The 15,595-nt window shown below is 37.5% G+C and overlaps 1 protein-coding gene across 3 annotated transcripts in view; it reads right to left on the bottom strand.

The window, feature by feature from the left end:
- Positions 1–15,595, bottom strand: part of btbd11a (BTB (POZ) domain containing 11a) — a 194,226-nt gene that overhangs the window by 41,420 nt on the left and 137,211 nt on the right. For all 3 annotated transcript variants that reach the window (XM_030150173.1, XM_030150172.1, XM_030150174.1), the window contains exon 2: positions 9,781–9,930. In XM_030150173.1, the coding sequence (XP_030006033.1) occupies positions 9,781–9,930 (150 nt within the window). The remainder of the gene's footprint in view (positions 1–9,780; positions 9,931–15,595) is intronic.

Genomic DNA, 15,595 nt, shown 5'->3' on the forward strand with positions numbered 1-15,595 from the left:
AAAAGCACAAAGCATTTTGACATGTAGGGAGAAAACAGAGGGCTGTGTTGGGATGTGGTTGATAGGATCCATTGTTGGAGATGAGCCTGCTGCTGCTCAACCATTCAGACGATACTTTGTGTCCCAAGGTGTGCAAAAAAACATTGAACAGTGGAAGAAAAGTGATTGGAAATTAAGTGTGTACAATGATGCATGTTGTCACTTTCTCTAAATTCCTTTATCTTTAATAATATTCACACTGTATGTATTTTCTGCCACTGGGGACAACAGTAAAAGATGTAGTAGTCAGTGACATTGTGTAGGATCATCAGTGTTTTTTGTTTTCATCAGTATTGTTGATTGGAATCTATGTGGTGGGAATCATTTATGTGATCGGTAAAAATTATTTACTAAATGTTAGTGTTAGTAGAGGGGATAGGATACCAAATGAAATGGATCATCAAATCATTGAAAACGTGTACTAAAGTGTAAGCAGAAAAGTAGGCAAAATATAAGATATGGACCCAGTCATTTAATGCTGAAATATTTTTATGTTGTTCATGTTTGTTAAAAGCAATTTGTATTGATTTTTGTAACATGTCTGAACATATTTTAACTACGATCAAGTCATCTTTATCCTTTATGTCTTTGTCTTTTCACCAAATGACCAGAACAATGTTATTTCACTGGTTGTTACATGGTACCAAAACATAACAATAGAAACTGGAATAGTTTTGCAATGTCTAAATGATTTAGTGGAGACAATGTGGTCTTACATCTTCCGTCTGCAAACCACTTGAGTTATTCTTCAAGCAGCTCTTTAATCGCTTCTCTAATCTCTGCAGCACCAAGCTTCGATGAGCAACTGAGATCCTGTGGCAGGTACCGAGGGACATTAAACCATTATACTATAATGAATCCAGCCTCACGTAATTACTGCAGCATGCAGCAAAAGCCTACAAGATTCTCAGTCATGTGTCTTTTGTGTTAGACCAAGAGTTGTGTGTGTTGTGTGTTTGGGGGATTGTGAGGGAGGTTGTTTGTGTCAGCATGGCCTTGCTATCCTCATAAAGGTGTTGGAGGACAGATAAGGAAAATGGCTGCGTACTGTTTCACTGACTGAATGCACCAAGCAAGTCTCACCTTTAAAGCCCAGTCAATTTTTTTCAAACCACAAGATGGACAGACATGAGGAAGTGAATGGCACTGCAGAGACTGAGGAGGGCAGAGAAGCGAATGAAAGTGATGTGATGATGACAGAAATGACAGCAGGAACCTTTTCCGAGCACATCAATGTACTGTTCTGCTCTGGTGTGTCCATTAGAGACTGCGAAAAAGACATCAAGGTGATATTTGTCAAGAGTAGCTGAAGTGGCCAAAAATGAGTACAGTGCACTTATTAGTTCAAAGGTAGAAATTCAACTTTATCCCAAGCTGTGGTAGCCTGTTTACTGGTAGGCTGAAGGTTTCCATAAGTTTTTATCATATAAAGAAAAAGTAACTCATGATTCATACCTCATTTAGTCTCTTTTCTATCACCATCTGTGAGAAGTGGGTCAGACTGTATGAGATTAGGAAAAATAGGTGGAGTGTGAAAGATGATGCATGGCCAAGTAGGAAAAGTATTTTAACTCTAATATGATGAAAAATGAGAATAGAGTGGATAGTCTCAAGATGAAATGTAACACCTCCCTGTGAATCTTCTCAATCTGTGTGCGTGAAGATAACCCATTATCCCTCATTTACTATGTGAATGTACGATAATGGAGAAGAGACAATGGCAGGAATGATACTAAAAAAAAACATTTTACACACATTTCCAGGTCCATATTTTTTATTATGTGACTCTAAAATAGCTTTGCATGATTGACAGTTCACAAAACTTGACCTGTTCTGCCTCGTTCTAAATCAGGTCTTTGAACTTCAGCCCCAAAACTGGATTCTCCTCTCTTTACCCAGTTCATACAGACCTATCCGACTGACAGCATACATTTACTATCTGCTCGCTCTGCCAAGTTGATTTATAGGTCACGTCCCACTTTACAGTTAGCCGTAGGTTGGAAAATGTTGGGGCTGGTAGATTAAACAGTTGTGATGAACTAATGACTTCAACTGAATGGATGCTTCTTTGTACATTAGCAGTGGCTGAAAACAAATACACGGCATCAGCTGAAATCATATGTACCCTTCAGTGTGATTTTTACATTAACTACAGTGACATTCATTTTGGGTAAGTTACTTTCAGTGGCTGTTTTATTTAACTACTATTTCATTACAGTTTTATGCCTGTAAGAAATGAATTGCCGTACACAGGTGTAGTCTAATGTATGCCTATTTCACCCTGGGTGCTCTAATGAGAAACAATAATGGTAGACTCAAAGTATTCTGTTCAATCAGTCATTTGAGATCAGTTTAGAATATGGTTTATGCAACACAAGCACACTAACCAAATATAATTAAATGTGTAGCCAAAGATGATAATGCACATTAGGATGTGAAATGGACATTATGGTCATTATGATTAATTATCACATAATCCTCAGGCCAACTACAGATATTTAACATCAATATGTGGTGTGGCTAAGACCATAATAAAATAAATGTACAAACTTCTAAGTAATGTGAACTAACAAAGGTATGCAGCCATATGGCCAGATTAACGATATCATAAAGTTTGCCCGCTGGCATTAATTAACATTACTGTGATATTCAAAATACAACACATATTACATATATCATGCACTGAATATTAAAGCCACTGTATTGAACTGTGTCATTTATGAAGATTTATCCACAAAACAAGTAGCAGCACTTAATTTTTCCATGTAAACATACCATGACTCTGGTCTGAAAGAGGTACTGAACATATGTTTCACCATGTGTTTCCAGTTGCAGGTTAGGACCCCACAGCTCCACGGGTGTCCTTACTGTGCCAGACTGGGGAATTTGGTACTAATAATAGAATTATGAAATTACTTATTTATCATAAACTAATGCAAACAATGGCTAATGTTTGTTATAAAAGCTCAGGTAAGCAAATATGAAGTTAATTATAATTTTTGATTCATTCATTTATTTCCTTAATTTATTTTTAACTTTTTATGTGTACAAGGAGCTACTGGCAGTGAAAATACATTAATAAATAAAGGTGATCAAGACAATATAGCAACAGCCTTGTACACTAGTAATAACAACACAAATGCAATATGTATTGCTTGAAAAGGAGTGGGAAGGAGAAACCTTATTAAATCCCACCTCCATCTCTCATTTATACAACATAACACATTACTTTTGCTTCCTTAATGATAAAGTTACATCTGTTTAGTGTCCTAATAATGTAAATAATTAAGATCTCAAACAGACTTTTAGTATTTGACAGGAAATGTTATGGTGGTGCATGAGGACAGACATATAGTCTGTAGCTCATTACAGTTGTCACTCCAAGACTGGCCAATAGACAGGAAGAGCATGTTCCCTGTCCCGCCCACCACACACTTACTAACGAACAGCCGATCATAATGTGTGATGGCATCTGTAAACGCTGGACATCAAACTGAACAGGAAGCCGACGTGGTACCTACACCTGCTCCATAAACAAACTGAGGCAAGAGTAGTCTGCTTCTTTTTCTTGTTTCTGTTGGCGATGGAAACTCTTCAAACTATTTGTTCATGTTTGAATCAGAAACAGGCCATGACAGTGGATGACACAAACCATCTCAACACAAAGATTACACAAGGACATCTGGCTTTATTAAAATTTTTTCTGTTAACCTGCTTGTGACATAACAACAGATTTTGCCTTTTACGGGGGGGGGGGGGGGGGGGGGGGGGGGTACTACTCTGAAAAGTAGTACCACAGACATTTTGTGAACCATCCATGGCACCGTGGTCTTATCAAATGTCTGCAGAAAAAGGGGTTAGCCCCCAAGGACATTCATGCTGACATGGTTGCTATAGGGGATGATGCTCCAGCTTCATCAACTGTGCAAAACTGGGAAGCTGAATTCAAGAGGGGTAGGGAGAACGAGGGAGGGGTGAAAAGCAAGCATTTTCATGAAATGTCTGTAGTACTACTTTTCAAAGTCCTAAATTATTTATCCAATGTGGGTTTATCTGGAAGAAAACCATGCAGTTAGTATCAGGAGAGGTTGAATTTAATGTATGCCAAGTTTCATTGTTGTGGAATAACTCCTTCTTAGTCAGGCTATGAACTTTTCAGCCCCCCCTCATAACTAGCCTTCTGATCACAAGCCATGAGTATACATTCCTTTGTTATAAGGTATACTGTATGTGAGATTAATGTAATAAAAGATGTATAAGATTTGGGTGGGTGTGTCCATATGTTATGCGCTTGTGAGCTGACATTGACTTTCACAAAAGTAAAAAAAAAAAAAAAAAAATCCTGAAAGTTAAGAACTCAGAGCAGGTTGAATCCTGAGATTTTAAATACAGGATTGTTTTGGACTTTTAAATGGATATTTAAGATCATAACATTATTTTATACTTGACAGAAAATAACGAAAAACATAATATGTCCTCTCTTCTAATATTTTTTACTGAAATATAGGTTGTTAAAGAATAACAGAAAGGCTGCAATTTATCATGGGCAAGGATGTTGTATATGCACATCTCAAAACACAAACAAATAAAATCTGCAGGCACACAGTTAGGGCCTAGGCCAATCTCAGATATTCACCAAGCAATCACTACTAGGAAAAAATAAAAATAACATCCCATTGCTCTGCAATTTTCTGTACCCTTTCAAACCAGCACACTGCTCCAGCAGCTTTGCAGGGCAGAGGGATTCCTCTATTTCTGAAACCCACTCAGCCCTGAAGAATAAGCACTTTCTTCTCTTCCTATGCACAGTAGAATACACAATGACTCATTTTTCAAGCTGGCTATTGTCAGCTTTGGGAAATAAGTGAGTGCTGCCTTAATATTCAAAGCATACAGTCTGTGATAAGCATCAACATATTGCAATAAAACCCAAGGTAGCTGAATGTATTTAATTCTAAAATGAATTGGTACAAATGACTTAAAGTGATGTTTTGGTGTGTGGATCTTTCAGTGTTCATACTTTGAATATTCGCCATCCTCTGTGGTAGCAGTACACCCATCATCAGGAATGGAGGGCCCCATTGTTAGAAGCCTGCACTGTATTACATTACACATTTATTTGCTCCGTGACCTAGAGGGCAACCCCTGCGTTGACAGATAAATGGCCTTTCTCTGCCACACCTGGTCACAATATGTCAGTTTAGGGCCTATGGAGTCTATACACCACACACAACCTGCCATACTGAAGAAAAACAGAGAAAGAAAGAAGGTTATCATTCATGAGTGAATGTCAGGACAAATGAGGAAGAGCGCAAACACCAGAAACATCCGATGCCCAAACCTGCCGTTGGCAATCTGCTCTGCTAGCTGGGACAAAGACAAGATATATGAGTGCAAAAGATGAGCAGGGGATAATGGTGACCTCAGAATTAAAGGACTTATTTTTCCACCTCAAAGAGTGAAATTATGGATATAGTGATGAATGTTGCTCTTTAACAGCCTCTTCTATTATCCATTCATTACAGAATAAGTCGGGTGTGAAATTGCCCCGACAAACGGCTCTGTGCAGTCGCTTTCCTTTCAAGTGATCTGTTTATTGTTCAGATAGTGAGCTAATTGCTTCAAATTGATTTCAATTTAAACAATTTAAGTGTGTTGATGCCAAACACATATTCATTGTTCTATATGTGGACACAGTGTCTGACCATCAAACACCTGCTTCCTGTGATTCGCTTCTATCAACACAGTATCAATTTGTTCCAGGTTCCTTGGTGACAGAGTAGCATGAGGCTAATTTTTACATTAGCCTCATCATTAGTATAATATTTTCTAATTATGAACATTAACATAATCACTGTAAATCAACCAGGCCACCACTGAGATGACAGACAGCTTTTATTATCCTTGATTTGCTGAATTCCTTAGATGCTATATTTGCACAAATGGAGGAAAGTATATTCAATAAAAGAAAGTCTCAGTTATCCAGTGTATAAACAACCACAGAAATATGAAAAAAAAAATAGAAACAGAAAGGAAATTCAGTTTTAATTCATTTTAAATATTTGATTATTTGTTAAAAAAAAAAATTTCTACTTCTTCAAAGACCACATTCCTCTGTATATATAAATGATTAATTCTAATAAAACACAAAAATGTGCATTTTCTGGTGATTACACCAGTGAACACACAATTACAAATATTATCTTCCATTTCTATAGTTAGAGCCCCTTAATTGTACACAGTGGAACATATGACATTGCAATTCAACAATATGTTTTTATATAATAATAATAATAATAATAATAATAATAATAATAATAATAATAATAATAATAATAATAATAATAATAATATATTGGTATCCCTCGCTTCGCCTCGCCGTAATCCACCTAAGCTAAGAGGCAGACACATTTCATGGAGAGTCCTGCTTTTTGACAAACTGCATCTGCCAGATAGACTCCCTCTGACTTATTTATCTGCAAAGCCATTGATGCTGCCATTGTACACAGTAACACTTCAGTCTGGCTTATATTGAGCCCATAATAGTGAATGATTGATGCTTTAGTAACATCAAAGTCTGTTCTTACTGTTAGTGCAGTGCTCTCTGAGAACAACTAACCATTCCTAGCCTCTACTCATAAGATGTCTCACAATAATCAGAAGGCCTTACCTCTCTGCAGCAGCTTATACAAGTCTGACATTAATCATTATCTTTTATTCTGTTTCTGTGACTCCATCTGTAACATACTCTATATCTGATTCTTGCTGAAAAGCAAGTATGCACAGTGAACCTACACTTTGCAAACAACAGGTCAAGAGGAGCATTTTTGCATTTGAACTCCAGACAGTTTTACTAACTGTGCCATGTGTTAAGTCGTTGTATTTTCCATGGTCTTTAAATGCATGCATATAAAGCAGAAAAGCTAATTATATGCAAGATGCACTTTGGATGACAGGAAAACTGTTCTTGCAGGATGTTGCACTTGTTTGATGAATAACTTATGACTAGCCTCTGTATAGTGCAAAAATGTGTCTGTAATGGCTTACAAAAAACTTTGTCTTTCTTGCAATGGCAGATGGTATAACATGCTAAAAGTAAGCCCCGTAATGCAATCATTCCACACTTGTTAAACTAATTCACACTCATGTTATTCAGTGACTCGTGCAGATCAATCTGTTCATATGTAATGTCAGATAGAAAGATATGTCACAGAATGCACTGAAATTCCCTAAATGCCTTCAAGCATTTGGCAAGGACTGTAAAATAACCCACATGTCGAGCTCTGACAGCGCTGGACTGGGCGACCCTGGAGGTGAGGAGGCCCAGCTGAGGCAACGAAGCACAGGGAATTAAACACAGGATATATTTAACAGAAATCAAACAGCAGCTGGTGCTGCTGCTTTTGCCTTCTGATCCATGTGCGTGAAGTGAATGTCTTTAATGTTTTGGACCGATATGTTAAGCATAAACAGCTTGCATAAACACAGGAGAATGCTTTTAAATGCATATTTGTATTTCTATCATTAATTGCAGGAAAGTACACTCATTAATTTGCTTTCATCCTTAATGCACATACAACTTGGCATTTTCTGCTGTGTACACTTAGAATAATTGATGTGTCATCAAAGTAAAAGCTCCTACATATTGCATGTTTCTAAATTTATATCCTGTTTCTTGGCTATCTATGTTTATGGTATTCTGCTCATATCTTCTCTCCATACATCCAATGAAACCTCTCTCAATAAGAATAAGACATGATTGAAAGGTTTAAAATGTCTCTTTCCCTTATATCTCTTTGGCATACACACTGTTAACTAAGATAGTCAATAACAATAATAAATATATAAATGATAAAATAATATATTTTAGCAATCACAATCTGGTTGTTGAACAAGTGATAATATTGTAATTTGTGTTACTGTGAACTGAAGCTGAAACTACCCACTATTAATAACATATATATTTCCTCACCTAGTTAGTGACTATTGAACAGTATTACTTCATGCATGTTGGTGGTAACTGTTGCTCAGCAACAGCTACTGTTGCAGGAGAAGATGGCCGAGTGCCTGGAGAAACTAAACTTATGAGTGTCAGAGAAGACCGGAGGCATAAAAGTGGAGGTCATCTCATTATCTTGAGTTTAACTAACGGAAAAAATAACCATGTTATCTTTGTAATAAGATGTATGAAATGTTGTTAGAAACACTTTATAACCAACATGATTACTAACATGAGAAAAAGGAAGCTGTTTGCTAAATAAAACACTTAGAGGTGATGTTTTATGAACAGTAAAGCAGTAGTTTGAACTTACCATAAGTACCACAGAAACAAGAACCTGTCAGTAATGTGGACTTAAACCTCTAGATGTCACACATTTTACAATAGACATAAATATATTTAGCCTTCTGTACTTCAATAATACATGAGCTGGACTGAACTAAATGCATTGCAGGTTTGTATTGTGTTACCTAAGACAAATGAGTGCAGACACCAGCACACAGGCCCACGTAGTGCAAATGTCTGAAGGGGACAAGATGATCTAATGTGTGGCTGTGGACAGGATGAGGGCGGAGGTTAGGTATGGAGGAGGGGTGTCAGAGTTAGAGGTGGAGCCCTTCCTTTCAAGTTGAGGTTAAAAGCCTGTGAGGCGACGACCTTGGATTTAAAGGTCCCTAGGCTGAACGAAGCAGGTGTTGGAACAGCTGTAATAGAACGGTTCCTGGCTGCAGTTTGTCACTGGGTGAGGCAGCGAGAGATGAATGAAGTGCACAGTGAAAGGACAGTACAATAGGAGTGTGTTGGCCTCAGACCACCATGACAGCCCACAGGGACAGGGAGTGTGCATTCCCTCACACTAATGGGGCTATTTGGCAAAAAGCAATGGAAATAAATCCTTGAGCAGAGATGTTTTAATGTGTATAACACTTACTGTTGCATTTTTATCATGGTGTGTCCTTTAGTCCTGTATACTGAACTTAGACACTTTGTATACTTAGTCCCGTCCAACAAGCACAAGCATTGGAAGACAATGTATCTACATTTTCCCCTCCAACTGCACATGTATTACATGCATAGTATGCAATTTCTGCTGCTACTTGTGTATCATTACTGACATACAGTATATTTATGCTATTTTATTTTATTTATATTTATAGCTGCAAGAAGTGTGAGCTAAAGAGTTTCCTGTCTTTCCTTTAAGGGGATGTGATGCTATTGAACAGTGACCAATGAAGCAGACTGATGCATTGAACAAAATGAAAGAGTTCTCTGACTAAGTTGAATTGTTGTAAATATTTGATATAAATGTAAGTATACACACCAACAAAATATCTAATGTAGGCCTTTTGAAATGTTACATGTTACTTCTTTAATATCTAACATTGGCACAAGCTTGAGTGTTTATGTGAGGTTTGAATTTGGAGTCAGTGTGGATTTGTTCATGTTAATGGATGGTAGTGACTGTTGCACTGTGTTGCTGCTGTAGAAGAGCAGAGGAGTGGCACTGAAGAAATGGAAGTGAGCTAAAGGATTTTTACAGAAAATATATCCTACACAAATAAAAAGTCCCCTGAATGTTATCATGGATGTGGGCTACAAAGAAAGTCAGCGAAGGTGCTTTTTCCAGATTATGGAAAGTTATGATCATGTCAAATGTCGCGAATAAATAAGCAGTTTATAAAATTAAATGTCTTTGCATGTGTTACCTATTGGACTTTACTGAATATGAAGAGGACACTCACTCAGCTCAGCGATACTGCCCACCCTGGTTGCAAGCAGTGACTGTTCCAGCGTGCGGAGTTCAGCCTGGGTGTAGCCGTGACCCTCGCTGCCCCTCCCTGAGCGCTGCTGGTCCCGGTGCAGGTTTAAACTCTCTGGCAGGCTCAACACACCTGGAGACAAAAGAGGAAACACAAAAGGTCACTGAGGAAAGCAAGGATTTATGGCTCTTCTTGTGGGGATTTCCCTCTGCTGCTTCTCACTTTTTGCTAATGTCAGATAACAAGGGAACGCAAACTGTACAAATGCAAAAGAGCAGGTGGACACACAAATCAGCACTTTCACTTAAATATTCACCACGGAAATGGTTCATTTTATATGCAGAAGCAATTCAGCAAACATTTGTCTTAATGATTAAACAGAGGCAAAGTCACAGGTTAATAACACACTTAATTTGTTGGCATAGCATCACAAATATAAACTCTTTCACAGTTATTTTTTTTTTGTCCCGGTTGAGGTGCAGCACTTCTTTCAACATTAAAATTACAGGACTTTGAGTACATAATTCCAGCAAAATATTTTACCATCACTGAAATAAATTGCCACTATTGTAAATCACTAAATTTTGTCCTTTTGTTCTACATATTGCTCTCCACCTGGCTTTATGCCCAACTTTACGTTTGTAATTTGAACTCTAATTGAACTCATTAGGCTGTGAGCCACATTTTTTTCTTCAAAGATATAAATACAAAGAGCGACCTTGGTTTTTTGGGATGCATATATTCCTTTTGTTTTACATCTTCTGATTGCGGTTGTGTTTGTTTTGTTTTTTTCCCCTCTTTTCAGTTTTTCCTCCATTCAAGGTGCACCAGATAATGTTGGCTACAGAGGATTAATCCATTTAGGTGCTGTTATTCCAGCCAGGCTTTGTTTAGCTGTGGAGAATGGCTTGTGACAGATGGGTTATTGAGTTTTTGCTGCAGGAGAATGGAACGCAACACCCCGCCGAGTGCTAATCCTAATGACACGGCGCAGGGGGATACGCTGTTTCTCAACAAACAGTAATTACAACATGGAGGAAATCATTCAGTTTGTCTGTGTTTGATGCCAGCACATAAAACAAAAGACCCTCACACCGGACACAGAGCAGCAGATTCATAAGTCTTGTGTTTTAGCGCTTGAGGTAGGAGTTTTTTTCCCTCTGTGGAATGGAGGGTTGGGAGTTCAGCCTTCTCCACATCCAGATTCTTCCCACCATGTCCTCTTCCCACTGTGTCCAACCCAAGAATTCCAGTATTCCCCTATCAGACTCTCACTGCCCCTTTTTCCCACAGCCTTTTGGGGAGGTCAGCTTCTTTTCAATGATTATTATAACAGCTTTTTCCATTGCTATTTAACCACAGACCAATATTGATGGATACAGCTGGTATTAGGGTGTGTCACAAATGGACTTCCTAAAGTTAGATTTATGTTCTAGAAAGTCAGCGGATGGTTTAGTCTGCAGTTTTGATGCATTTGAATTAAATAGACTAAAATGCTCCATTGAAAGCACTGTTTTGTGAGAAATTGAAAATCAGGCTGTATGTAGATGAATTATTGCACTAATACATCTATTCATTCTAACATCTGAAACATGTAGTTTGGGGCTTCTCCAAATGAAATCAACGTTTTAATATTTTTAAAGCACAGGTGTCAAACATGCGACCCAGGGGCCAAATCTGGCCCGCCAAAGGTTCCATTCCAGCCCGCGGGATGAAAGTGCAAAAATGAACCTGAACAGTCCAGGTTGTCAAAATCATTTTGGTTCAGGTTCCACATAGAGACCAATGTGATCTCATGTAAAAATAACAACACAATAACCCATAAATAATAACAACTACAAATTTTCTGTGTGAAAAATTATGTGGAAAAAAAATGAAGGGAAAAAAATAACATTACACTTTGAAAATATTTACATATACAAAATTATTCTTTCACAATAAAACGCAAATAAATACATAAATAAAAACCAAGATGAACAACCCGAAATGTGCAACTTTAACAATATTCTGTCTGTTACTAAATGTTTTGTGCATTTATAGATCCACTGTGATCTGTAGTTGTGTTAGTATAAGATGTAATATTGTCGAAATTGTTCAAATTTTAGTTCCAAACTCCAAAATTTTAACAATATTCTGCCTGTTACCAAATGTTTAAGTAACATTGTGTGTCATGTACATGTATAAATAATAAGTCGAGGCATAATATTGTTAAAATTGCACAAATTTTTCAAATGAACTTTCTGTTTTTTCAGGTTGTTCACATCTTTTTGTAAAATGTAAATATTTTCATGATTTAACTGGGGTTTTTTTGAACTAAAACAAAAAGAAAAACTTGGATTTATCATTATTTATAGGTTATTAAGTCATTATTTTACCAGTCTGGCCCGCTTGAGATCAAGTTGGACTAAATATGGCCCCTGAACCAAAATGAGTTTGACACCCCTGTTTTAAAGCAAGGTGATGTTCACATGTCTCTTCCCCTGCAAACAGCACTTCCATTTTCTCTTCTTATATCAAATCAACAAAGATGTCGTGTAGTTGCAGTTGATCATGGAGAGAAAGAAGAGTCATCAGTAACACTAATAACAATAATAATGTAGGTCAATCATCAGCTATAAAATCACTTTACTAATTACAGTTCATCTCTTTGACTGATGAAGCCCACTTCATCCATTCTATTTTCGATGATAATTATATCTTTAAACAACAAGGCCCTCTCCATCTGTTCTATGAAAATGGATAAATACATGATTTTTTCATCATGTCAAGGATCAAGTGGAATGAAGAAACTGCAGCAAAGTTAAACAACATAACAGTTTGGGCTTACAACAGTATATTTTCAGTGCTGCAAATGCCTGGGGACAGCAAGGCCAAAAAAATAGAAGCATCCCACAAAATTTATATTCTGAAAATAGACCTGAGAATCTGTGATGGTAACCAGAAAACAGGAATCCCAATCTCCTGTGCCAAGTAGAGAAACTGAAGTGTCTTCCAATCAAATCAATCAAAACCCTATTCACAACTTTCCTTGCTTGCCATTTTTCACTTGCATGTTTCTTTTTGGGAAAAACACATCTGAATAATTCACAGTTTTCCCAGTAATCAAGGTCTCCAATCTTAGTCACTGACCCGACTCCATCTCCTCTAACTTTTCCCCCGCTCTCCAAACTATTCTTTTAATATAATCCTAGGGTGCCAGGGAGTCCTTTGCTGAATTATTCATTCTGTCAGATCAAGACGTATAAACAAGTCTGCAGCGCTCTCTTTCCCCACCTCCCACTCCCTCTGCATGTTATCTCTCACTAACACTTGGCTTCTCCAGATAGAAAAAAAAAGTAAGAATATTTGATCCTAGGTGCTGTTTGTGTAACAAACATCAGAGGTGAGAAAGAAGCCAGCCTGGCCCCTTGGAGAGTAAAAAATGCAGTGCAGGCAGTGATAAAGGGAAGAGGGGATGCTGACATAAATATCTGATTAAAAAATGACAAGCGACATGAGACTCTCTCAAACGCAGAAGTTACAGGCATGTTTTATAACCTCATATTTCTGTGTCACTTCAGCCACATCTTTTTGTGACCTCCAAGGCAATTGGATGAGTGCAGTGGCATATATACTTCAGAAACAGTCTAATCCCAAATAAACAGATATGACCTGCATTTTCTATTCCGGGGATCCCTTCATCTCTACTGCTGTCGGCAGATGAAAAAGGAGACTGGGTCACGGGGACAAGACTACTTTATAGCACCAAATTGTGTACCAAATCCCCTGAAGTCATCTCAGCAGAAATACTGCTGCTCATGCAAGTCATCATAAATAATGTAGGGAATATTGAGCTATGCGAACATATAGTACATTCAGAAAATCCATTTTGCAGAAAAGGAAAAGCATACAGCAGACACAAAGAAAATCACATGGCTGAAGATAAAGCAATTAATAACTCACGCCTTGAAATGATAGAACAAAGATGCTACTACTCTTTGATTTAAACTGCTTCTCTTTTGCTAAGATGAGTTTTCAACCAGGTTCTAGTGTTTACATGAGCCTGCAAGTTATCCTTGCTGTATAGCGATTAATCATGAAACAATACATTCAGCACCAGGTTCAAGTCAGTTCAGTTTAGTTCAGTTCAGTTCAGTTCAGCTCAGTTAAAAGCAACTTCTGTGTCTGTTATGAATTAAAGAGAGAAACTTTTTGAAAATATCTGCAATTATATGCTATTCTGTCAGAAGAAGGACTTCATCATAATGTATTTATTAAGCGGATCATATGTCTCATATTTGTCTGTTACATTCAGACGACTACAGCTAGGAAAAGAATAGATTAGCTTGGCATAAAGGTTAACAGAAGAAACAGCTGTCTGCACAGTGTCAAATGATTCAAAAATATACCCGCAAGCACTTTGTATTAACACATTATACCCTGTTTTTCAGTCTTTACAGGGGCTTATAAGTGTTTTTTACTTTTTCAGAGCCAAAGTGTTCAAGCTGTTCCCACTCATCAAAGTCTTTATGATAGGCTAACACAATCATCCCTCCTGGCTACAACTTTATATTCAACAGCCAGATATGATGGTGGTATTAATCAGTATTAAACACTATAAATAAAAATTAAATTTTTCACACAGCATAAATAACAAGACTAAACTATGAGAGGGGAACATTTTGTGGCATAGGTTCAGCATAAGGCTGATCATCTTTCCACAAGACAAACCACCAAAATCTCAAACCAATCTGCTCAAATAATTCAGTCAAAATTTTACGGTTCCACTGTGATGCGCTCAGTGGAGCGAATGCTGCACAGCCTATAAAAATCATTACACAATGTTTACTGAACCTTGATAGAGGTGAATGTAAGAACAGATTTGTTCATCCTATCAATATACAATCTGAAAACCAGCATTTTTACCTCTAAAAGCCTGGGAGAACACATTTGTTTTAAGCCTCAAAATTATTAGGAAGGTTTTAAATTATTTCACATGACAATGAAGTATACAATCCTTCACGGCCCCTATCTAATGTGCAGTTTCATACACTGTGATTGTACAGAATTTTAATTGAATACATTTTCCTGAGCTTGTAAAATTAATGAGATTTTATGGAAGAAATCAATCTGTTGACTACATGTAAATGACACCCTGGAGACTTTTATTTCATCATGATGCAGTGTAAGATGATGATACTAAGGAGAATCATAAGGGTTGTTTTTGTTGGTTAAATGACACCTTGACCACCCCTTTACATGACTGACTACCAATCTCTTCTGCAAAGGCTCCTTCCCTCACAGTAAAGAGAGCAGTCTCCTTGAGAGGAACCTCACACGTGTCAAACTAAAAATACAAACCACTTTCAAGATGATTTCCCAACAAAAAGTAGATACGGAGTGCAGAGGACAGGATCGCATTTTGATCAGTAACACACAGTACAAGGTTACTATCATGTGCCGCCCTTCATCCTGAGTGAAAGTCGGTTATGTCTTTGAACATAAGTTTCATCATATACAGGTATCGCAGAATTCTTCTTGCAGCAATCACCTGGCTCAGCTCCTTTCTTCACTGCAGGAATGTCCAATTGATTTTCTGTAGCAAGAAAGTGGTGCTCTCCCCTTGTCAGTGAGAAAACACTCCTGGAATATTAACAGGTAGTTGCCATAGCAACAGGCGAGTGCTGCATATCAGCAAAGTGATTGGCCAAGCTGGAAAAGAAGTCCCTTTTTTCCTTTTTACTGTAAGGAAAGCACATAACACAACAAACTCCACCTCTTACAGCTCTGTGAATTTTAAGCCCCTGAGCCATATAAT

The sequence above is a fragment of the Sphaeramia orbicularis genome, chromosome 12 (assembly GCF_902148855.1).
Source record: "Sphaeramia orbicularis chromosome 12, fSphaOr1.1, whole genome shotgun sequence".
Lineage (NCBI taxonomy): Eukaryota > Metazoa > Chordata > Actinopteri > Kurtiformes > Apogonidae > Sphaeramia > Sphaeramia orbicularis.